This window comes from Schistosoma haematobium, chromosome ZW (genome assembly GCF_000699445.3).
Source record: "Schistosoma haematobium chromosome ZW, whole genome shotgun sequence".
NCBI lineage: Eukaryota > Metazoa > Platyhelminthes > Trematoda > Strigeidida > Schistosomatidae > Schistosoma > Schistosoma haematobium.
In genome coordinates, this window is record NC_067195.1 from 19,951,642 (window position 1) to 19,979,425 (window position 27,784).

The window sequence follows — 27,784 nt, forward strand, 5'->3', positions numbered from 1 at the left end:
ATCAGATAATCAGATATATCAATAGCAGATATTTCGGTATCGAGCAACACCTATTATCCGGTACTGATAAATTCCATCATAACTTTCTCCTAACAACAAACGAGTATAGTTATGATCACTAGAAATATGCCTTTTGATTATAAACATTTTCACTATGACAATTGATTGATCAATGGGTGGTGATCAATATCAGGTCCTTCTTAATGCAGATTGAATGCTACCGACCAAGTTGCAATGTGGCCAGTAGTCTAAGTGACTTGACACTGTGTACATTATGTTGAGATAAGATGGTGGTTGGAGGTAGTCAACAGGAAACGTTTGGCATGGGTTTCGTGCTACTTGGCACTCGTCAGCAAGGTGTACCTGTAATCTTGAGGGAACTGATGCTCCCTGACGGATTCGATCCTGTGTCACCTAACTTCATAGTCAGAGATATTATCACTATGCAATCAAAATATTTTAATGAAAAACTTTAGTTTTGTTGATTATATTCTTACGGACAAAATATTTATTAGCAGCATTATATTGAACGCAGATTATAAAGCAGAAAGTCACAATTGATTTTATTTAAGGATTTTTAAGATTTTTAAAATATTTTTTAAAATAAAAATATGGTCATTTCAATGGTTTCTCAATTTCAAATTTTCGACAATTCTTTAAGTAGTAAAGGTTTAATATATGGTACGTTTAATTTATTAGTACTTTTATTCAATTGATCATTTGATACAGACATAACAGATGGATTTTCACTTGATGTATTCAATTGAGCTAAACTAGCCGAACGTCCATGAGATTTTAATGGGTGTTCTACAAATTGAATATTCGGTCCAGGTGTACTTGCTTTTCTTTTAAATGGTAATCTAAACAAAGATTGAATACCTTTGGTTGTGGTGAATTTGTTTGAATTACTCTCTGAAACATTAAATTCTTTAGATGTATTCAAATAGACTGTATTTGATTTAGTACTGGAAAAAGTTGAATAGATTGGTAAAGTTAATTGGCTAAAATATCGTTCATTTGACAAATTATACTTTTTATCAGTTACATCATTAGTTTGATAAATAGATTCATTCAATTTATCTAAATTATTATTACTCATTGAAGATTTCGAAGATTTTAACCATTTCGAATAATTATCATTTGTTATAAGGTGATTATTTTTACGATTGTTATTGTTTTGACCAATGACTTTCGGGCATTGATCAAAATCTTTTGTTAATTTTTTTGCTTGTTGAACTGATACTGGTCCCCATGGTGATTCTGTGAATTTTCTTTGTGTTGAATGACGTTCATTTTTCTCTGTAATAGGACTTTTCCAGTCATCCTGTTTAACTGGATTCTAAGTAAATATTAAAATAAATACAAGAGAGAAGCTGAATAATTTGTTATTAAAATTCCTAATCAGCTTTTTTTAATAAGAAAATAAACACAATTATTAAGAATCGATAACTTTTGTAGAGTCACACAAGTATCACTAACGATACTGAATGATTGTTATATTACTTGATATGTACTTATTAACGTTGAGAATGTGAAATGACAGATTCTATCTCAAATGTTTATGAATGATGCTGTATGTAGTTCAATATGGATGTTCTAGGTTTCAGTTATTTGATTGAATGGTAGATGAACATTACTGAAAAGTTTGAACTAGGATAGAACACCACTTCGATGCATGTTTATTTCTAATAGATCTTTGTTTCAATTCTTGACTTAAAAAGAAAAAAACTATACATGACTGCTTGAACATTAAAACAAGAGTTCATCAAATTGGCAATTATTCAACTCCCCACTTTCAGAAGAACGTAAGATTTACATTTTACTTCATTATGACTTATGAACCAATAATATTTACAACTTTCACATTTACTGACTAAAGATTGAATAGTAATAAACAATAAATTGGATGTAAAATAAATTTATCTATTTTAATAATCCTAAGCGGCGTTACTAAAACAAAGATAGACAAAATGGATTAGAAATGTGATGAACTTGTTTGTATATAATCAACACTTACAGAATTAGAAACCTGCCAATAAATAACACTTAGTGAGTGTGTGCTATATTCGATTTGAAAATGAGTATTCCATTGTTTTTTACAGTTAATACATAAATAGGAAACTTTTTTGACACTCAATTTTTAACTCGACTCGATATTGTGTTCATCATTAACTGCTTGTTTTGTTCCATTTCCGAACTCCTCTGTAATACACAGTGATGACTAAACACAAGGTCGACTCTAAGATTTCCCAGTATAGAGGTTAATGGGATACCTTAAGATTACCAAGTTGAAATAACGGACTCCAGTATTTTTTCTAAACTTCAGTCAGAATACTTTTGTACATTTTGGTAATAGTATTATAATATATGCTGGTTTGTCTGTTCTCCTTCGCACAGATGCATGGGATATTCAGTATTTATCTATGGTTCCGGTTCATTTGACTGATAAATATGACCTAATATTTAGAATCGTGTACAATATATATTGGTCAACTCCCACGAGTTGTTCAAAATATCGAGCAACGTGGTTTCTTAAGATAAGATTGAAACGATGACAGTTTATAAGCAATTATAAGTAATTAAACCAAAGAAAAGCAGTTAGCTCCTCCTGTAGGAGGTGTAGCCCCATAAGTCCCCCAACCATTCAGATCAATATTAAAAAGTGCATTTTATAAACAAGGTTTTATTTCATATGTGACTACAAATTTCTCCTAGGTATCTCATTTTAATCTATATCTGAATTATTAGCCATCCATAGCAAACCAAATATGTACTATAAGATTTTTGTAGAGGCTGTTGAGTTTCGCAGTTTGTAACAAAGACCGATCTTAGTTCGGTAAGTTATGGAAAAGGAGAGGTATTCGAAAGCTGCTCTTGATAAAAACCGTGACCAGTTGAATCCAACCATGTAAAGTGCTATGCAGTTACTGATTAATAATAATCATATTTGGTCATTCAGTGCTGCGAATTCAAGTTGGATTTGTAAAATCGTGGATCTCAGCTCAGAGATTAATCGCCTGCCATGAGATCTTTAAGTCTTACGTTTGATCCTTAGTGGGGTTTTCGGTAGATACTGTTGAAGAATCTCATTGTAAGACGAAATCGATGTTCAATGTTTCCAGGTTATAAATTATTGTCTAATTAACATCACTCTGTGATGTAAATTATACAACAAAATTCCTAACCTCAGACATCTTTCAAAATTAAAATACCTTCATATTACTTGAAATGATGATTTCTGAGTATCAGTATCAGAAAAAGCAATGATACAAACCTACCAAAGAAATAATGACATAACATAATGCGGCTTAAAGATTTGTAAATTTTTAACCCAAAAAAAGAGCAAAACGGTCTATCCATTTTTCCGAAAAAGTATTGATCCATTGACGATTCATGAAAAAAGAAAATTAATTCATTTTGATGACCATAATGATATAGAATAAAAGATGAGCCTTGAATATAATTAATTGGTGTAATCCTGTACATAATCTTAAATCCAATCAATTAAGATGCATAAGCAGTTTGGATACCTCACATTTTAGTCTACTTTCAAAACTAGAAGCAAAATTTTTAAATGTTAAAGTCCAATAAAAAAAATTAACTATTTAATTCCCATTTAAAATTTAGATTACTGATATAGATAAAACATTTCCCATAATGATCCTTTTTTTTCCCAATCTAAATTGAATATTTGGTGTATATTTTTTTTTAAAATCGATTTTTCTTTAACCAAATCGCGAAATAGATAAATAGTTAGACAGGAAAAAATATGTGGAATGCTAAATGAGGTAGAAAAGAAAAAAAGAATACATAGCAAAAAAATAGGTCTTAAATGTATATTGTCTTTGTGTGTAACAGCGTAATATATGTACCTACTGGAAGTAGAATGCAAAGAGACGTGAATACGCAAAGTACATGTTTGACTACGTGTGTACATGTATTTGCGTGTGAAGTCGAACAGAGCTAGAAAATGAGAGACAGAGAGACAGACAGAGAGAGAGAGGAATTGAATGAATCACAATTTGTAAATGAATGATATATATTTTACTAAATACACAAAAATATTTTGAAAAATTAAGTGTAGATTTATTATTTTAAGTAGATAACAAAAGTGAAAAGAAGATACATAGATATATATCACCATACTACGTATCAAAATATACTGGGGATTTTTTTTATTATTTTAAATGATTAAAACAATAAATCCCACTATGTTCATACAATTTATGACTCCTCAATAATGCGTTATCATTCATTCTAATTGCATGTACAACAAAAATCTATCAAATTCTTCAATCACTCAACCTATATGAAATCATATATGGAACTAAATGGGGCTTTATATATATTTTTTTTTCAAAAAAAAGAATAGATATGAGTGTGTTCAGGTATGTGTGCTTAGTCAAAAGTTCAAATGTTCAAAAATTTCTGTTTCTAATTGAACAAGTGAATGACACTAGTTGTTGGGGTGTAAGTTCACAAATGGAATGGAAATCAATAAAATTACTGAATAATATAATGTAGTATAAATAAATGGATGAACAGCAGTTTCATTCTTTTTCTTCTTCTTCGTGTTGTTGTTATTATTGCTTTTGGCTTAAATAATTCCTTCATGAATGTCAATCAAAAAAGAAACAAAACAGAAATATACACACCGAATGAATGACTCATTATAATGAATACTCGATAATTTCTTTTTGTTTATCGAAATATTATATAGAAATTAAGTATAAGCTATCTGTTTATAGCTTGAACAATTCAACCCTACTGTATTCGTGAAATTAGTATGAGTTCAGAAGTTCATACCAGATGCTTTAACTGATGTTGGTAGTTATTTAATATACATATAGTCACGAGGAATGATTCCTAAAATTACATTCCAACAAGTCACCCCTTTTTCGGAAGAGATGAACTATTGACTATAAATTGAAGTTTTCATCATTTAAGCCCCTACACTAGTATTCAACTGTCTAGCCTGATTGAAAATGTGAGAATTCAATTAATCTTATTATTTAAAATGAAAAACTAAAGGAGAACAGTTAAAATTAACCCTACAAACTTATGATAAACACAGTGCAATGAGCCAACTAAAGTTCTAGTGATTAGAGCAGTCAGCTTTCAATTATTAGACACTAGGTTCAAACTCCATTACACCTTCTATTTAATCAGTCGAGCAGCATGATTGATGTTCAAGCAAACATGCTACTCCTAAAACCACGTGTATAAAGAAATGATACATGATTAATGAGTTGTATCTAATACATACAGAACATTTTAAAAAATTTGTTATTTCTCTCAGAATATCCTAAAAAATTTCCATCCCTTACATTTAATACAATATGAAAATGTGAAACATGAAAAATATGTACTTATTACTGGTCAGTAAATACAACTTAGCAATTAAATGCAGCTAGAAAACAATCCTTTTTAATTGCAGTCTTTCTATATAGTCTGACTGTTTGAATTGACATGAAATGAGCAGGCTTCATTGTATTAATTAAAGTCAAATGAATTAAGTACTAAATCATGTTTACAGATCACTTGTAATTCCTTACAGGAATAATTTATACAGTGCCAAATTGAATAACTACTTTTAAGAAAATACAAAACAATAAAATGTATAGAGAATTAACTATTGAGATTATAATTATACATAAGTTTACCGAAACTACTCAATAAATCAATTAACTGAATAAATGAATATAATAAAATTTACAAAAAAAAAACTTTATTCATGAACAGATAATAGCGATAAGTTGAAAGGGGTAACTGAAGTTAAATCAGTTTGTTAATGTATATCATATTAATAAAGTTTCTAACATACTTGATTTATATGGTAGTGGTTGATGACTTTCAATTATTCTTCTAAAACATAGTCGATCAATACAATTACCATTAGCATTCAGCATAATAATCGTTAACCAAAGTACATTTACTAGCACTTTTATCATTCAATACTCTTGACCTTAATATAATAATATAATAGTATACAAAGATTACAATAGAAGTACACTAACATTTATTCACTAATATCAATTGCTTTTTTTTAAAAACATTAAACAGTATAAACGACTAAATAAGTGCTCTGAACATTTCAAGTTTAAAGTAGAGCTGTATACTAGGCTTAGATGACCAATGTTATAGTATTTATTAATATAGCTGAGAAGAATTTAGTATGATAAGAGGATCATCAGGGGTTTTAATGACTGTAACCTAAGGATAATGTATTATACTTTATAGCTGAATAGATTCAACAAACTAAAGAGTTGTAGTGCTAAAAGTTCCATTAGCATTAACAATAATTTGAATTATATGTGATCGAAATAAATCCGAATTCATTGAAACGATGTCTAAGTTTTAAATATGAACATAAATCCTTGGTAACTTAAAAGTATGAAGATTTCGTTTTTGTATCGAAATATTAGGTTATTTTACTGTTTGCTGGATTTAACTAACATATAACCAGCTGAAACATTAATAAACAGAATGGGTTTTGTGGAGATTTTAGAAATTTCACAGATTGAAATCATGAGTCAGTTGAAGCTCGACCACCATTGAAAACCTGGTGCAACTTCGTGGATTGGTTGAAGTTAGACATTAACACCGTTGGATGCCTGCTCAGTGGTCTAGTGGTTAAGTGCTCGCGCGCGAAGCCAGTAGGTCCTGGGTTCGAGCCCCGCGTGGTGCGGGATCGTGGATGCGCACTGCTGAGGAGTACCATACTAGGACGAAACGGCCGTCCAGTGCTTCCAGGTTTTCAATGGTGGTCTAGCTTTAACTGACTCATGATTTCAATCTGTGAAATTAATAAACAGATTTTAAAATAATATATTTAAAGTACCGAAATGTCTACAGTACAAGTATAATGACACTAATATATTCTTTTGATCTTTCTTAAATCTAACCAGAAACAACGGAACAATACTGGTAATTACTATTCACATGTAAAGTCTCACTTTCAATTCATTAGTGAATACATAATAAACAACAATCCTTAGTACGTTTGGTATACGTTTATCAATAGAATTCAGATCTCATTAAAAACAATATTAACTCAATAAATTCTGGGTTGTTTTATCAGAAATAAACTAACTAAGAATCTCAACTTTCATAATAAAAACAAGATTACTACTATTGGTAATATTATTATTAGCTTTATTCAATATTATATTATTGGTACAATATAGAATTTTCAGCACGAAGTATTTCAACGAGTTTCCTTCCCTTATTTCTTCATCTATCCTGACGACAAAAATTGAATGATCGCCAGTGTCATGTTAGCAGTTCATGAATCGACATCTGCATAATAATGTACATTTTTCTGGCTGCATATTGTCAGTAACCACGATTTCCGTGATTCGGCTTTTTTGTAACTTGTACAGCGAAATATCATAAACTTATGACAAACGCAGCTGAGTAGGTTATGATTTTACTAGACATTATAATGTGTTAAAACAAACAAAGCAAAAAAAAGAACAGATAACTTGTTGAAATATCTAGGTGGCAGGAGCAAGTAGCCCAGATACTTAAACAGGCCGCCATTATTAATCATGATGCTTACAAATTTTACATCTAAAAAAAGTTGATTTATTGTCTAGACTTTATTTACTTACTTTAACTAAATCAGTTACTTTTATTTTGTTACTGTGTTGTGCATGATTTTTTTTTATTAATTTACAAAAATCTTGGGACAGTGAAAGAAATCTTTCACCATTCTCGATGTATATTTATATTTATATCGAGTACGTAAGCGATAAGACAGTAAAAGCACGTTATACATTGATAAGTAAAACATTTAGACAAAATTGTCAAAACATATTGCTATGTGACATCATCACCTGAATAAGCTGTGCTCGAAACTGTGAATATATTTTATCGTACCAAATCCCTTGAAAGTATGTTTATTTACACGATTGTAATAATTTCACTCAATCATTAGCAGTTATATACATCCTCGATGAATAGTTGGTTTGAATTTAACGGCAAATATAAATACCGTTATATGGGTACATTCAAGCGATCAGTCCCAAATAGAACGAAACATAGTTATGAGTACCACCTCTAGTTTCTATTGATAAAGATAATATAATTTGATTATCCTTCTAAACTCTATAAACAAACATCTCTAAATTCACGACTTATATGATATTGGACCATATTAATCGACTAGAGGATTGTAAATAAACCCGGTTGTATAGCGATTCCCCATTACTAATCAAACTTCATTATGAATAAACTCACATGTTTTTATAGTATATGATGAATTATTTTAAGAAACTATCTGGTTTGATTTGTCGTTTTTTTTAAAAAAAAATCAGAAATGTAATGAGACATAAAGCATTTGTCACATATACGTCAATAAAATATTTTGCCAGAAAAATCATATCCAAAACTAATTTCATATTTGCTTTTAGAGAAGGGGTGGCTACTAATACACATTAAAATGAGTTTCTATGTTCTTCATAATCATCTGTTTCTTTTTCAGAATAACTTAGAAATTTAATGTATGACAGACTGAAACTTATTTTTCGACAATGAAATCCTTGCAACCCATTCTTCTGAAAAGTCACCACGTGAGAGTAACTAGTTAAAGGTTACAGAAATTTCAGTTGTTTTATTTAAAATTAATTTATCATGTTAGAAGTGAGTACGTATCAGTGATAGCATTGAACAATTGACCTGCACATTCTTGAAATAACTGGGATTGAAAATGTAGACCGTTGGATTTCAATTTCTAAAGTCGAAAGCTAGCATGATCATTGACAGAAATAAAGGACCTTAGCTAGATCATGGGTTCCAGACTACGACAGAATACCTCATTTGAATGCACTTCCTTTTGAGGATTGCTATTTGTACGATGAATAAACCAAACTAAATAGAAAGTTGTAACTTGTTAACAAATATTTATCTTATCAGAAGGGCTTTGTGGAGATTTTAGAAATTTCACAGATCGAAACCATTAGTCAGTTGAAGCTAGACCACCATGGGAAACCTGGGAGCACTGGACGGCCGTTTCGTCCTAGTATGGGACTCCTCGGCAGTGCGCACCCATCCAACGGTGTTAATGTCTAACTTCAACCAATCCACGAAGTTGCGCCACCTTATACCATTGTCTTCAGTGAGTTGATATCTCACAACAGACCTGGTTGAACTCCACTGGTAACGGCTTACCACTAGAACTCCAGGAGTATCTCTTGAAGTTGGTCACTGGTGAGCAGATGATGCCGGCTCAGTGGTCTAATGTTTAAGTGTTCGCGCGCGAAACCAGTAGGTCCTGGGTTCGAATCTCGCGGGGTGCGGGGTCTTGGATGCTCACTGCTGAGGAGTACCATACTAGGACGAAACGGCCGTCCAGTGCTTCCAGGTTTTCCATGGTGGTCTAGCTTCAACTGACTCATGATCTCAATCTGTGAAATATTTATCTCTTAATTTTCACACGACATGGCTCCGTTTGTTTTACATCGGTAAAACGATTTGAAAAATAAAAAAAATAAAGACCAGAAAATGATGAAAAGCCAATATAAGTGAAAATAAATAATGTTGTGTTCAATGATCATTTAAGTCTCAGCATTAAACATCCAGAATCGGGAAAACGTCTAATGATTGTTTGTTGATTTTAGTAAATATACTGTTCAATGTTTTAATGAAAACGACTAATTTGTCAACACAAACATCGATCGTAAACAGGTAAGGTAAGTATTCTACTTCTAATAATATCTATTAATGTAACATTAAAATAACACATAGTTACTTTGCGAAGTTGGCACTAATTCTCTTAGATTACCTAAAAAGAATATTTTGGAAGAATTTCATACAGAACAATAATCTATGAATGAAACATTCACCTAGCTTACTACAGTGTTTAAAATTACCATTATAATTAATAATCTACAACAACAACAACAAAAAAAACTACCATAAAGTCGTAACATATAATAAAATAACCAATTTACAAAATACATATCAACTAACCTTTTCCGCAGGTGATCGACAATCTAATTTTGAACTATATACTGGATATGATTGTTGTTCATCTATAATTGATCTTTTCAAATTTTCATCTAAATTATAAATTTTCTTTTTAGAAAAATCTTTTATTCCAGTTTTCTTTTTAAAATTATTTGTAGTTTTATAAAATTCTGTTTTAAATATTTTAGGTTGACAAAAATGTTCATTTAATTGATAATGTAATGAGTTCAATAATGAAGATTCAGAAAATTTTATTGTTTTTTGTAAATCACTTATGATTTGGCTAGCATTTTGAAGTTCATTAATAACTTGCTTGTCGAATTCATGTAAACAAGTCTAAAATTGAATTTAATAAAAAAAAATAATAAGAATTTACAATTATGAAAATCTATAAATTGAATTGAAAACAAACACAATATATCTAATTACTTATATGTTGTAAGTTATATAACTTCAGATCTAATATAAAGAGAATGAAGGATACCTTTAATGTAATAGTGGATCTAATGTGATTAAACAGATTGATGAATAATACACAACAATATTTAAATGATTGAGATCATGAACCGATAGATGTTAGACCACCATTGAAAACCTGGAAACACGGGACGGCCGTTTCGTCCTATTTTGGGACTTCTCAGCAGTGCTCATCCTTGATCCCGCCTCGCGGGATTCGAACGCAGGGCCTTCGGTCTCACGCGCGAACGCTTAACCTACTGGACCACTGAGCCGGCATCCAATGGTGATAGTGTCTAACATCAACCAATCCATCAAGTTGCGCGACCATCTTCCATTGTACTGAGGTAGATACCTGTCTCTATCCGACATGAATTAGCTCCACTGGTCACGGCTTCTCACTACAACTCTGAGAATTCCCTCACGAAGCTAGTCACTAGTGAGCACATGTTAATTACTAGTATAGGGGTTGTGGAGATTATTAAGTTCATGATCTCAATCAAAAACTCAATAATCTCCACAACCCCCATACTAGTAATATTTAAGTGATTACATCTCTAGACAAACATGAAGTGACAAGGTGGAAGCTTGAAGCAGATCTTGTACGTCTCAAGAAAAGATATTAGTCATCAATTTTATATCAATTCAAGACAGTAACGTGCTCATTTTTTTGTATGGTCACTAGTGACTTCAGTTTATCAATATTTTAAAAAATAAACTTCTTATTCTCCCTTTTTTTAAACTGATTAAATACGTACTTAAATAAATTAATGTCATGACAATTGTTTAAACGACTTTAGTGAGCATAGGACTCCTCAGAAGTGTTCACCAAATAATTCTAACATAGTTCGAAACCATAACTTGAAGGTAGTTAATGTTGCACCACTCAGTTGTCTTGCAAAGGATTACAAATCAAACCTCAGTCCATTCGGGATTATTCATTATCATCAGTAGTAATTATTTGACTCCACTGATCACTATCACTAAGTAAAAAGTTGGGAATATATCTAAAAGTTATTGACTAGTAAATGCTGTGCCATTGTTAGAATGTAACGTTTGTAAAGACTGTTCAGTATTCACAGCAAAGAACGATCTTAGCTACCTAAGAACTGTAAACTATAAAGCACTAGATAGCTATTTCCCAATGGTTAGATAACTATAGAATTACTCCGTGTTATAAACTACGTTCACGATAAACAATCTTTCTAAAACTACCATCCTACAAAATACTTCACTATTTAAAGGAAGTAAATATTACGTTTCTTAAATTACCACGATATATTGCAATGTGTACATTTTTGACCAAAAAACTGCTATTCATCATAAATTTTCCTGACTAAATAACCGACTAACTTTATCACTTTATCGATTACCAATTAGTGAACAGTGACTAATTCATACGTTTTGTATTCATTTACTAACTTTTGAATGCCTATAATTCAAGGGTGGATTCGCTTCAGAATATATTCTATTAGCTATTAGGTGTTAAATTAATATTTACATTATCAGTACTTCGATAAAAATCAAAGGTCACATTATTCATTTGATAAATAAACATATTTGACCAACATATAGATTGGTACATAAAATTAGAAACAACATGTGATTTATAGTTTTTCTATCTTTGCTAGGTGTTCTTAAACGGTTGGTACTGCTGTATTAGCTAGAAATGAAGAACATAGCTTCTGATCACCCCAGAATACTATTTAAATGAAAGTATACTTCTCAGAATTATTCACTTCAGTCATTGTACAGAGCTCACTATTAGATTTATTTGTAAACATTCTCAAATAAATTCTGATGATCATAAATTTTTTACATTTTGAGCTATAGATTTGTACTTAACAGTATATTTTCCACGTAAACATTAGTTCAAGCAAAGATAGAAACTGCCATATATGATGTTCAGTACATACGTATCAAATTACACGTACTTTAAAAAAGCGTAAGTTAGGGGGATTGTTAATTCCGCATCTACACCTCTATTCGAAAGAACCTATGTCTCACATGTTTCACATAGTAAAATTTCAGGTTTCTTGTTGAATTCCATTAGTAGCGAAACACAGATACCTTAATCACAGTCGTACTAAAGAGGAACATATCAAAGTAAATTAGCGTCTTAAGAGATTATGAAAAGCCTATTATATTTATGTATACTTTAAGCATACCAGTATTAAACGATGAATTATTGAAAAAAATCAAGTATATATTTGAAGGAATGAAATAAATGGACTTAGAAGATGAACACGTAGTAATCTATTGACGTGTTTTATGTAAAGTTTTATAAACTTCGATATGATATTTAAAGTTGTTAATTGACATTTGTTAGGAAAACCAAACGGCACTAAACAGCTGGAATGAGACTCTGTAGTATTATAGAAATACAAGTTCACACTAGTTTGGGACCAGGATCTAAAAGTTTGGTGACAGGAATGATACTTACAAACTAATGAACTGGAATTCAGTATTTCATTGGATAAAAATAATAATGATATGTGCATTAACAACTGATCTGGAACGAATTAAGTTTAGTTACAGAAAACCATTACTGAGATAGATAATCAAATCAAATAGTAACTTATAGGGGATTGTTCATAATCCAAAAAAGACTAGACCAGAAATATTGAACAGTTAAACTTCATTACACCTGTTTAAAATCATCCTGGAATCTGTTCATCTTTTGATAATGAATAGGAAATAATAAAAGTTTTAAACTGTATAAACTGTATGCTCCTGGTTCTCTATATAATGTCAGTTTGTGATGAGAACCATTAGTTATTCAAGAGAGTTATATGTTGAGTCAGTTCTCTTAACATTTGATGTGTTAGATACAATTCCTATGAATTATTACGATTTCTAAACTGGATGAACTAAACTGCCTTACTTGGATCATTAATTATTTCCAACTCACCTGATTTATCATACATTAGTCATTCAGGAAACAGTTTTTAAAGTTGATTTCCTTTTTAATAACAGCATTTATGGTAAGCATTAGTTTTCAATGAACACTTCCCTTATATTTACAGAATTTATAATATAAACAGTAGATGAAATGATTAATCAGTAATGAAATATAACTAGAGTGATTTTTAGGTAACTAGAAAAAACTTATTTCAACCCATTGCAATGTGAATTTTCCATCTACAAAACATCTTAAGACTATCGATAGCTTCCATGAATTGACTGCAATATGGAGTCTAGTACAAGCACTCGTATATGGTAACTGAGTTTAAATATGTCCCCCTTCCTGCAATACATATATGTATATACATCAGAGCGGCAGGTTAAAGAAATAAAGAAAATAAATGAATTAAACTCTTATATTTAAGTGCAGATTTCCTTAGAATAATTCAAAAACAAATTTGATCGTTTCATCATGATCTCTATCACTTTTTATCTGCTTATATGTTGGTACCATGTAGAGGATTGTGTTAAACAACATTAAGCAAAGAAACATTGAACAATTAGCAGTTTTCTTCAGTGAAGATAGAGATTATGTTTTGTGTTTTTATCTTTTAAGTATATTGTCATGCTTATTGACATTGTTGTTTGTATGGTTTGATAATTTCTGTTTCTTTTTTTTAATACTAGCTAGTCTAATGAATATTCAAAGATTTATGATACAACAGTTTGACTTTTTCTTTTACCCTGAACAAAGCATTATAAACTGAGAATTGGATAACATGAATTAAAAATAAGTTAAAGTAATTTTGCCCAAAAAGTCTGTTTTGTTTACTAATATTTCCATTCTATACTATTGCTTCATCATAAGAAAAAGTCATTTACAAGAAGTATCATTCGTCTGATTTATTCAACAGTAAAAGTTTAAATAAGAAAACTTCATTTCTATTATTCTATGTCGGTTTCATTTTGAATAAATCTGTTTTTGCATTTTCTCCCACCTTAAATCACAAGAATCTAGTTGATGAAATTCAATGAAATCCAAATCTCATCTGCTTCTTATTATCAGTAACTGTAAACTAGTTCACATTTTTTTTTTTAAAGTTTTTAATTTGATTTCAATGTCACATTTAGAAAGAAGGATAAGTAAATGGATTGGTGAATTCGTATTTATCGAAAAACTTAAATTAAAATTATCGGACTCGAAGTTTTAGTTCCAGTACATTTAATTCGATTTAGGACATTGTTCAATACTACTAAGTTTAACATACAAAAGCATATAAACATAAAGGATGAGGGGTAATATTCTGTTCAAGTTTCTAAAAGCTATGAGAAAATTCCTCTTAGTTTTAATGAGATTTGACTAGCAAAGGCCAAGAATAAATAGAGAACGATATCACTGATGAAACGGTAATGGTTCATCAATGTCATCAGATGACAATATCGGCTCAATAGTCTACTTTTAATGGCTTGAGGATCATGAATCTAGAGAGATTATGGTTTGGCACCAATGTTAAAGGCGCAACAACTTTCAGTGCTTCCTTGTTCTCAATGATCAAAGTTAGTGAGTGAGGCAAACTGTCTTGACAAATCTATCATTATGATCTTAGGGGTTGCAAGAGACAAAAAGCTATTAAGCTGTTTTCTTTAAAACCATTTATGAACCGCAGAAATAAGTTGGATTGCAAGCTATTAAGAATTTAAAACTTCTCAGTCTTTCTTCTAACTAACCTGGAGCTTCCCTACAATCCATAGTTGTAACAACTAACTAACTAGACCTCTGGTAATTGACTTCACTTCTAGAGGTATGTACAAAATAAGATAAGTAAGATACTAAAACGGTACTCATAAAGACTCATTCAGGTATTATTCCACTTTGTACATTTTCCAAACTATTGCCTCGAAAAAGGGGTTAATTTTATTATATACACAAATTTTTTCAACAATATGAACAGTTTCAATCCAAGACATTGTTGTGGTACAATCTACTTCGGAGTTTATTTTGAGCTTATTATCCTTCATTATTGCGAACAAATCTGAAATTAAAATAATCAGTCTGACAACTAAAACTATGTTCGTTGATATAAGTACTAACCTACATTTTTTAAGACTATGTAAACATAAATTGGATAGGGAAGAACAAAATATTTACAGTATCAGAACTCTGAAATAAACTGATTCGAAAATATTACTGAAATATTTCCTCAGTCTTTATGATGATACTGTAATGTAAATAAGCAGAGATCTAAAAAAAACAATGTAGCTTTTGTGAATCATTATTAGTGTTATTATTACAACTATACCAAATATTATACTTAATCACAAACAGATTCACGTTTCACTATTGCCACCATACTTGCTATTTGTCAACATACACCGGTAACGAGAAGCAATTAGATTACATTAGTCAGTGACAAACATATTTAGGAAAAAGGTGGACTTGCCAAAAAAAATACAAAACCATTTTCAATGATTCATCACATAAAATGGGTTATTTATTAGAAAACAAAAAAACATTTACGTATTTATCGGTTGCTTTTTTCCATTGAATTTACTAGACCGTTTGCAAAAAATTCCAATTTTGTTGATCAACCTTCTACATACTAATTTTTATTAACGTTATTTTTCAAATTAGTGAATGAATATACTTTTAAAGGAAGAAGGGTATGAAGAAAGAGAAAAAGAGGGGAAAAAATAAAATAAAAATGAGAATAAAAAGTTACAAATGAAAAATATATAAGACATCGGGACCATGGTAGAAGAAGAGTTTGTACCAGTCGCTTTTGCACACATAATCCTGGTCTTCCCAGATGTATGGTTAATGCCTCGAAAATGCAAAAATGATGCAGTCTAATTGTTCTTGGGAGACTTCTACTTACCTTATAGATGACTTTGAACGCAAGCTCTGTCTTGATTGAGTAACCTAGAAATCTAAACACACTTGCTTTGTCCAAGTCAGTGAGTCCTCCGTAGTACGTAGTAACAACTCCGCTAAGAATTAAATCATGATCCTTCAATTGGCCGAAAAGAAATCTAGAGGTGTGGATTTTAAACTTTATTTAAGTGAACAATAATTATCAAATTCCATCAGTCTAACCGATATCTCACATCCATCATGGTTTATCTTCACTGACCACAAAATTTCACCAAAAGTTTGGAAATCCATCTCCAAGTTACTTTTTATTGGTCTAAAGGCAAGACGCTCATCTCACAAACTAAATATCGTAGATTCAATTCCTGGTCATATTTTGGAACCCTACTGTCTTCTTTTCCTCAACAAAGACTTAAACGTTTGGTCCATCTAATGAATGATATCTTCATTCGATGAAGACTGACTCATTTTCTTAGCCTAGTGATGGCACAAAAATGAGTCTGTTAAACATCAGTGTACATCACTTAATATTTATCTACGATAGAGTGAAAGTGTAAACATCATCATTAACATTTTTCAGGATGAAATTTAAAACAGGAAGAAATGGATTCGTAATTCACAAGAAGCGAGAACACTGATCGAAATAACTTCATATGATGATGCTATTTAAGAAATTATTTAACCATAATGTGTCTTAATAATGAATTTAACAGACAAACACCAATGTGTATAACTAGGATGAACTATAATTTGTTCATGATAGTAAATTTATTAATAATTAAACAGAAAATATTTTTATTCATTTGAATAAATGGAGTTTTAATAAGTTATTATTGTCATATCAAAATTAAAGAAATGATGAAGTTTCAAGCATATAATAGATTCAAAGACATCAGGAAGTTACAACTTATGTAGTGGATAAATATGCATCATTAAGATACACGAACATTTATTTTTCTCCCTTACCTCTATTCACACCCATTAGATATTTAGGTGGATTGACAAACATCTGGAATTATAAGGCCTGGTCTCAGTACAGTGTGGTCAAAGCACTACCCCTTTCAACCAATGGGTCATAGGTTCGAGATTAATCTGGCACTTTCGATCTGGGCATTTAGTTAGTTCCACAAGCTTTCATAAAACGTTTTTACTTAGAATGCTGTACATCAACCCTCAGTAAATGAGTTACATTAAGCTTGTCGTCAGTGGTGTAATGGGAAATAATGCGAAATTCCCAACCAAAGAAGAACAAAGACGAACTAAAAATTATCCCATTTTGCATAACATCCTAAATCTACACTTGAGAAATGGTATTTATTCCAAATTTCTTAATTTTCATTACCAGAATCCGAGACAAAACATGAATTGTCAGAGAAATTAGAACCTATAGCAACTAAAGACACATCACGTTCTAGTAATCAATCCATTTCCTACGTCCAATTTATCCATTAAAAATGGTAACGATGTTCATCTTAAGAAGTGAACTTCAGTATAAGTTAGTGTTACTTATAAATAAAATGATCACTTTTTAAATAACACCAATGGAATTGAATTATGTCACACAATATTGGGGATTAAATGAAGTTCCCAATACAAATAACTGGATTGTGATTCAATAGCATTTAAAAAAAGCGGTGAGACTAGAATATTCTAAACTCGATTTCTATTAGCGTAATGTATGCGAACTCAGATTTAACAACCGAAAACCACTCCTTAATTGTCAACGGTCAATCGCTTAATATGAATTCTTGATAAAAGTTAACTTCAGTCTGAATTGATCTTCACAAAACTCCCTCTCAATCTATAAGAAAAATAATTTAATAATTCCTAATGTCATGTTTAATTTTCTATATAGAGAAAAGGATAATAAAATGTCAACGCTCTCATAAAACTGCTTACCAACTTTTTAGTTATTTGATGAAATAAACCATTGATAAGTTGACATTGATGTTTTGTATTGTTTATTGTTTTTAGCATAGTTGAATTCACTGATTCTATAGGTGGGTTAGTTGTTGTGGTTGTTGTTGCTGTTGTCATTATTGAATTGTTTGATTTATTCCTTTGGCACAACTTTCTAGACTCGACTGATGAATCTCTGACAGGTGGATACATGCGAGGAAAATGATGATATTGTTTATGACCAAATTGTTCTTTACTAAAATTATTATTATTATTACTCAATAAGTGCTCATTTTGTGTTTTTGATTTCTTTGAATCGATTGTAGCTTGATAACTTGAAATAGATGAATTAGAATCATCTATTGGTAGATTATGTGGGATAGTTGATGTTTTGTGATTTAATCGCTTCACATAATTAAATGCATCGATTTTCTCTAAGTCATCATTTTTTAAGTTATTGTCATTGTAATCTAAACCATTCTCCCTAAACTGTTTCAGTAACCAGTTCATAAGATTCTCTTCATCATTATAATCATCATCACTCTTATCATCACTGCCGCTATTATTGTTAACTACCTTAACGTTATCTCTATCACTATTTCTTAATGGTTCATAATTTTTCCGAGCTAAGTGAATAAAATCACTATTATTAATATTATCTTGATGAATATCAACTGTTACTTTTGTGCACAGTGAGGGCAGTAAATCCACATCAGAACAATAACTTTCACGATAACGTGATAATCTACTCCGATCATTGGATGAAGTCCATTTTCCTGTTTTATTATCATTGTGCACATCATTTAAATCACCAATATTTAGTTCTTCAAGCATTTTATCTTAGTGGTGCTTTTTTCACTTTTGTAAGTTAATTATCTTTTCTATAAATAAATAAAAATGAACAGAATGGTTAACAATTATAATTAGACACGCCAAACAGTATGAATGTGTTCATGCCCACAAGTAATTATGTACATCAAACATGTTTGAACATCACACTGTAAATTACAAGTGTTGATATGCCAGAGTATTTTGATCAAAATCAATTCTGAAATAGGTCATTTTCTGTTCAATTTAACATTGTTGTATCTTGAATAAACCAACATAATAATATTGAAAATTACTAGAGAAGATCAATATGTAGCCAGTAATGATTAAGAAATTCATGAAATGCTAAAAGGGATCAATAAGTAGAACATATAGTAAAGAAATAACTGTTTTTGTCAGGATAAACCGTTTGATTGAGGGCTGGGATAATGCCGAGGATGAAATGGCTTCTAAGAAGCTTGACTTCAGAAAATATTCGGAAATATTTTAAGCAATAAAAACATCGAAACGATAGATTTACATTTACTCACCTAGTGAGTATTTTCAAGGGAATAAGATTGATATGTTTTTAGTTTCGTAGAAGTAAGCTTGTATGATCGCGGTTTGTATAGTCATTGAACAGAGTAGTACATCCAACTGACTAGTCAATATTGCAACAAAACAAATCTCGGAACACGTAACATCATAATATCAAGTTTAATGTGCAACTTGCTTACACACAAAACGATTAAAATGAAATCATTCCCATATATGACCGAGCCTAAAACTTGAATTCTGGAAACGAAAAACACCGATTATGTATTTTGCAGTATTTTGTTGCATAACATGGATGTAACATGTTATACTAATTAAGTCATTAAACGTCTTTTAGCATAAAGGTAATTTACTTATTTTTAACATTTTCAGCTTAACGCATATGTTCACCTGTTAATATGAATCACTTCATAAGAAGACAAAACGAGTAAATTTGTTAACAAAGTAATTAAGACTTATGTATTTGAATATCTTTTGGATGAATCAGTCATATATATCCTTATTAGAGGATCTTGTTAGAGCTGAAGGAATTGTTTTATTAAGTCTAGTTCGACTAACGTATCTGAAAGAATGTTCAAATGTAATACGGTGAAATTTCAAGGACCGTCATGCAATATTAACGACTAGTATGGCAATAATATATTTAAAATTAATTAGAAGTAGGTTACGCCTGCTTGTACACAAGTTGTTCATTTTAGGACCTTTAATTGCCAGTTAAACGGGGTATAAGGTAACCGATGGGGAGTCATAGGAATTGGAAACCGCTATATATTATCTGTTAGGATAAGGCATAGTAACTTTGTTATTGAATTATGTCCTTATCAGTTTATCCACACATTTTAATCATTTTCAAAATAAAAATCTTTTTTTCGGTTATTTCTGATTTACGCCATCATTTAATGAACATTTATTGATTACTATTAATTTAGTATGAGTGTTGGCTTGAGGAACCATTGTGAATTGGTAGAATCAGTTTGCAAATAACTAACCATATATCATAATTTATCATGTTTTACATAAGTGAACACGTGTAGAGTGTTGAGGACATCAACAAACATATGGTCGCATTTCTAATTAGCTTGACTACCCAAATTCTTGACTAATACTAAATTCTGCCATAATATTACAAAGTTCGGATGATATCGAGTACAGGAAAGTGAGACTTAAATTTTGTCATATTGTACCCCATATCACTAGAAACTACGTAACTATGAATCGATATATCTGCCACAGTATCAAAATGATAACTTCAAAACTGAATTAGTTACCATGTGAACTAATTAACTAAAATAGTTAATTGATAAAATAAATAAATATTGCTATTCATTTGTAACAATACAAAATATGACTAATGTTTATTATAAAGTTCACAGAAATTAGTGTAAGATCATATCATTCCTTATTTGTTCTAATAAGAATCTTATATTTATAAAGTGACTTTTCTAGATTTATTCAGTATTTTAGTAATATCATTAACAATCAAATATCTTTTTTTTCTCTTTTTTTAAAGCAACTAATCAATAAATCTATGAATATTTATGAAACTTATCTGCTAATCATCTTCTCTCAGTACCCAAATTATTAATTCACGTAATATATAACGTTTAGTGAATGAAATTAATTTAGCCTTACAGTTCAATCACCTGACTCAAATCAATTTTTGTTATTGTTAATAGAATATTGTGCAGTTATGAGCACATAACTACCTTAATTAATAGGGTTTGTTAGAAATAAAGCACATGACAACTAGCTAAATCATTTGCTTATAAAAGTATTGCTTGAAATGATTTTATGATTTAGTCATTGTGAAGAGTGACAAAAATTAAAGAATGTTATATTGTATGATAATTTTTTTTTGAAATCATTTAATCTATATGAAACAGGATGTTTAAGTTGAAATATTCTGGATATTTAATTAGTAGTATACGTAGTGAATTTGACAATTCCTTCAATGACAAACAATCCTCTACTATGAAACTCTGGTACGTAAGATTATTTACAATTAATAGATGTACGTAATTAGTGTTGTAATAGAATTGTCATTATTGAAAGTGATTTGAAGAATTCAGTAGTTTATAAGTAGTATAGTACACAAGTGAATGTGAAAGACTGTGCTTGAATTCATTTCGTCCAGAAAAGAAAAAGGAAAATAACCACAAAATAATTTGATGTTTTGATTAGAGTTTGATCATTTAAATGAGATCTCTTCTACTTATAATTATCATCGGGAAATTGTGTATTTATGTAATGCTTATTCTTTGGTTTGACAAACGAAAATTCAACAGAGAAATATACAAGAGAAGTAAATGAAAGTGACTGTGTTTTAAGGTTTCTAAATTATGGGAATTTGCTACAGATAAAGGTCATTTATAGTCTAAAAAAAGGTAAAAGAAGACATGCATTAGATCAAGATTTCTTACCGATATCTTCGAAATTTTTACTGCTTGGCATTTTTGACCCCGTTTCAAATATTTCAGAAATCCAAGATAGACAGATTAATCGTAACTTATTAAGTCAATGAATTAGAGAGTGAGATATAAACTTATCAATGACCCCATTGAACACTGCTTTCTAATTGAAGTTCAAAATTCATGAACATGGGATACAAGCTCTGCATTTAGATCTGAAAATCAGGGGTTCTATCCTGTGTTGAGTAGCAGCTGAGTACCACTGAAAAGTTTGTTTGTGATCCATTCTTTCTCAACTTATAATTTGCTAATAAAACAGATGTGCTCATTAGCATATATATATGTAGCAACCCGTAGGAAGCCGAAAAAATTTCATTCAGAATGTATTAGTATTAATAAATTCACCCCATCAATTCTGTCATCCAATTACATCTTTATTTATAATTGCTGGTTTCAGTTTACATTTTTAAATACCAAAATATGAAAAACGTGCCAGATACAGTTGTTCTTAGTGACAATATTTTTTAAAGTGAATTGAACATACATTGTGTTCAATTATGTTGGATATTTAAAAGCGACTGGCAGGAAGCCCTGAAGTAAGATTTAAATTTAGTTGACACTCTTCAGAAAGCTTTATCAGCGACCTATGTGCCTTATGTCTAGGATTTTAAAACTTTCTAATCTGAGATGCTACTAGTGAGCCATTTGAATGACAACTGATTTGATAAATTTTGCATTAGGTGATCACTGAGTAGAAATCGATGTGACGCTTGTTGATTACTTAGTCTTGATCTAATTCTATCAGTCCTGTCAGTACAGTCACTGGTTTACGTAAACTAACAATACGTGAACTATTTTAAATTGTTTCTTCAGGTCAAAGGATGTTGTAAGTGAACATTGTAAATAACAAAACGTCATTTAGAATGATCTTAAGCTAGCAGGTTTTATACGTATGTGGTGCATTTCGTTTTTAGCATGAACTCATACCCGAACTAATTAAAAAATATCTGTCAATCAGATTGAATGGTTGGTAGTTCTGATCAACACTTTAGTAACTATAAAAATCCATATCAGATCCATTTAAAAAATTATATAATCAGATTAAATTAATAATACACCCAGAAATTAAGTAACTAGATATAGAATAGATTATGTTCAGGTTTAATGATATGTTGTATTCAACTTAAATCCATATCAATCAATGATCTAACTATTAAATAATTTATTAAGCAAATCATCTCGAGTTTTCAATTAGGTGGAATAGCTGAACTCTTTGAGTTTCAGGTAATAACTCATATACTTATACACACACCAACAAAGAATTCAATAAAGTTAATTAACAATAGTCACTACTGTATTCGCCTTTTGAATTCTATAAAGTCACTATCAATTATTTGAGAAATGAAATCTTTATACAAATACGGCGAATTCTTGCTCTGTTTTCTAGATTTAAATTTGTTAAGTAAAGAGTAATTTTCAGTATCTTCAAAATGAATTACATAATATTCTTTGTTCAGTTTCATTGTAAGACATTTAATTTGTTAACAGAGGATTGCATTCATGGACAATCGATATGAGCTGGGGAAGTATTAGGTATCAATGTATACTGTGTGACAACTTTCCTTAAATTTTAAGCTTCAAACTCATAATACAATACAGGACTCTTAAACCTCATAATGTACATGTACAACATCATTCAATTAATGAATCAGAACCCAATGGCTGGCATTTATCATTAGAAGTTAATGGGTAATTTTCAAACATCAGTACATGACAATAGCGACTATCAAATGAAAATTATCAAAATGAAGACTCTGTTTAAATAAAATAATTAAGCAGAAACACAGCTTTCCCTTGTTCACGAGATCAGTGAAATAGATAACTAACTAGAGACATTTATAATATCCTACAAAGTTTTATTAGCTTACATCATTAAAACAACCCTACAATATAAGCTGAAATGATTTTAATTGTGTTCTAATCTAATTATTATTTGTTAAATACTGAAACATTTGTAAATTATGTTCATAGCCAACTGGTTTATTAAACTAATGCCTGTACAAATACACCCATAACCTAGGTTGTCCTAAACCTTCAGTTATCCCTCAATCTAAACTCCTGAATTGCTGAAACAATCACACACCTAAATTGCTTAGCACTATTCCACCTTGTAGCTAGTGATCTTATGTTCCCAATAAATTCATTATCGCATAACATTAAGATGTGTCCCCTAACATTCAAAAAATAATAACCGTACACGGAATTAAAACTAAGTTTTTGGATGTACTCATTGTGGATCCTAACAGACAAATAACAAATCTCGAGTTGATTTCTTATTTCTGAAAAATCCTTAGTAAGCTCAGGATTGCCAGCACTGCATCCTATATGAGACAGGTTAAAAAGGAATAATTCGCTCGTCGAAAATCAAATAAACCACATAATTTAGTTCCTGCTACTTGAATAGGCACACTACATTTTAGTCAGGACAAATGGTAATAAGTACATTATTTATCACCTAAAAACCACATACTCTATGCTTAACTTAAAAGCCAGTAAACATCCAAGTAGGAAAATTATTAATTTACAACAGACAAAGGGAATAACCTCGAGAAATATCCAAAAGATTTATCACTATGCACTGAATGTAATGACGCCAGAAATTAACATTTAAAATGGGTGCATAATTACTTGATTCTTAATACAGGTAATAAAGCATTTTCTCAATTCCATCCAATTCATATATTTCTTTTATGTTTTCTAATAAGCTAGACCCTGATTAATGACAACCAATTTAATTATCTCATCTATAAATATATATAGTTAAATATGACTGTATACTGTTTCTGTTTCCTTAGATTAAACTAAATATTTACATTAGTAAATAGTTCATCAGTCATAAGCAACGTAGAATGTGACACATGTGGATCGGTTTAAGCAGTAATTCCATATAAGCACAGCTAGATGCTAGAGACAGAAATAATAGCAATATCCGGGATAGTTAAAAAAAATTAAGCGTAGATATTAAGATTTACAAAAATATAAGTTCGTGAAATAAAAAGGATAGGCCAATCTTAAAACTCAGAATTTAAAGGAAGATAGAGTCGGCGTATCACTGTCGTTGTGACCCGTCCCGAGCCACCTCACTGAACGTCTCCAAATATTGTTTACAATAATTGCGGAAACTTCAGCCAGGTAATCTAAACCCACCAACATGACTCACTACAACAGTCAACATCTCTACGAACTGATAAGAACTCTTGATCTCGCAGCACACAGCTTCCCTCCAACTAAACTCCTACATTCCATGCTCATTAGTCCGACTAATAATGTCTCTTTACTAGTCGTTTGACTGAATGAAAGCCTAAGTTTAAAAAAGATAGGCTTACAAAGAAAACCTAAGTAGCTAGGAATTAATTGATATTACTTAATCAGACCAATTAAAACTCTGTTCATTCACTTTAATAAAGAGAAGTTTCAAAAAAAAGAAATTACTCTGATAGTTGTATCACTTGTGAAAAATCTCATGAACACTAGTGTTTTTCAAAGATATCATTGACAATATTAATCAGAATGAAAACGAGATTCATTTTAATTACTGGATCCATCATCATTTAAAACATCTATGTCGTTCTAATAATCCATAAAAGTACGTACTAAACTTTACTGACAGTTTTGCATTTCCCTAAAGGATTTCTGCTTTCTCTCAGATCTTATTAACAAAAACGCTTTATATAATGACTAAACTTTTAAATTACCGAACAAAACAAGTTAAAATACAATAGCTCTAATATAACCCTTAGAAAACACAACGTGAACATGTACATGATCTGTTTTACATAATAATGCATGAATCGTCATCAGTAACTCATTATGTACAAGTTCATTAACTAGGCCTTAGTTCAAAGTATTGATCAACCGGTTACGAGCATCCATTTTGAATAAACGATTGGGTAATCAAAATATTATATAACTCAGAAGGGGTTTTTGTGGAGATTGTAGTAATCTCAATAGTTGAGATCATGAGTCAATTAAAGCTAGACAACCATGGAAAGCCTGGAAGCAATGGACGGTCGTTTTGTCCCAGTGTGGTGCTCCTCAGGAGTGCACATCCAGTATCCCACCTCGCGGATTTCGAACCCAGGACCTATCAGTCTCGCGTGAGAGCGCCTAACCACTAGACCACTGCGTCGGCATACAACGGTGTTATGTAACTGTTAGGAGTATTAAACATAATCCTATTAACATGGCTAGGCTGATCACTGAGACCTTCAATCGATTAATTAAAACCTTAGAACTATTATCTAGCTACTACTAAGTTCATTTTACAAATTTTTAGCTTAGCCGGTAACATTGAATGTTTACACTTTTACCACAATGATGACGTGTTAAAATAGTCAATGGTCATTTTTTAACATTGCATGGATCGTTCATATTTATTGAAAAATTTTCTAGCTACAACGATATAAATATATATAGAGGAAAATTTGTTTTATTTTCTAGAACCTGTTCAGGTTGGAATTTCCCGACCAGTCCCTTTATATAACTTGATCGATTCACTGAATTCAATCATATGTAGTATTTTACCAAACAGACCAAGTTGTTGTAAAAATGATTTATCTTATTGAGAAAGTTGAAAAACAACGTGAATTACAATACCAGTTCGATAAATATATGCCCGGTAGAGTTTCTCAATCAAGTGGAATTCATAACTAATTACAATTTTTATTCTAGTATTTAAAAATCTGAATGTATATATACCGAGTGATTTAGCATAATTAAATGGGATCTAAATGCAGATCATTGTATTCCAACTTGATCGTCTGAAGAAGTCGTATGCTCTGTATAATTTGAAAGTTTTAGGTTTAATAAGGTTAGGTTAGTCAGTGTTCAACAACGACAAGTACCAAATAATGATAACAGAGCTATCTAGTATCATTATTTTGAAATAACACTATAATGAAAATTACATAAACATATAAGTTTGTAGGTATCATTACCAAGGTTTGATTTGATAATTTCGAATAAATTGAGCATTGGGTAGATTGTTATAAATAAAAGGATTCTCTGAAGAAGTGGCTTACACTAAGTCACGAAACGTCAGAAAATCTGATTTTTCTACTCATTGAGATATTACAAATGTATTATTTATCTATATACATATAAGTAACTTTTCTTTGTTTCACCAATAAACTGTACCACCAAACATCCAAATGTTACATTGCGTTGGTTACTAAATACTCTGCTGTTTATAATGTGCTTAGTATCAACTCTTCCAAGTGTAGTTTTAAGCAACATAAGTTTAAAATTATTTAGCAACAAATAATGTCATTCTGTTAAGTGTCATACTACATAAAACTTTTAGCCGGTTATCTTCAACCATTCAATACGTACTTATAACTTTGGTAGATTATGTAAATTTTTGTCAGAAAAATATTATATCAGCTGTTATAACTAGTTAACAACATTTAAAGTGTGCATTTTAAATTCATTTATTCAAAAGTCAGACATTGAAAATATTGCATGATATTGTTGGAGGGGGGAAGGGAAAGAAGTTTCCGTATATAAAATATAACTAATGGTTTGTTCATAGTTTCTTGTAAGTAGAATGCTTCCTTAAATGAATGTATGAATGTCTGTATGTGAAATTGAAAGAAATGAATTTTGAACTTGGTATTCATTGGAAGATTTATCATAAGTTGAACTCTTACTTGGATACAATTAGATAAAAGATATTATATTCATTCACTTAATTAAGTAGTAATCATTAAATATTGTAAATTATGTGTAAAAAAAAAGAGGACATAATTTAAAAGTTACAGGGTTATGATAAAATATTTTCCCAGATAATCCCATATTGAATTATCTCGAAATTTGTAACGGGTTAAATGAACAATATTAGTTTTATTATTTACTGAAG

General features: G+C 30.5%; 1 protein-coding gene across 2 annotated transcripts; it reads right to left on the minus strand.

The window, feature by feature from the left end:
- Positions 1 to 476: 476 nt before the first annotated feature.
- MS3_00002964 (uncharacterized protein) lies at positions 477 to 27,690 on the minus strand. 2 transcript variants are annotated; one of them, XM_051210637.1, is made up of 4 exons: positions 26,865 to 27,690; positions 18,098 to 18,978; positions 9,973 to 10,305; positions 477 to 1,339 (listed from the first exon to the last, which is right to left on the minus strand). In XM_051210637.1, the coding sequence occupies exons 2-4, from the start codon at positions 18,929 to 18,931 to the stop codon at positions 638 to 640; spliced, it is 1,869 nt and encodes a 622-aa protein (XP_051070652.1). In that variant the 5' UTR covers positions 18,932 to 18,978; positions 26,865 to 27,690; the 3' UTR covers positions 477 to 637. The 2 variants fall into 2 exon arrangements, with proteins under 2 accessions (XP_051070652.1, XP_051070651.1); XM_051210638.1 differs by lacking the exon at positions 26,865 to 27,690 and having other exon boundaries at positions 18,098 to 18,740; positions 18,779 to 20,817.
- Between the last annotated feature and the right edge of the window lie 94 nt (positions 27,691 to 27,784).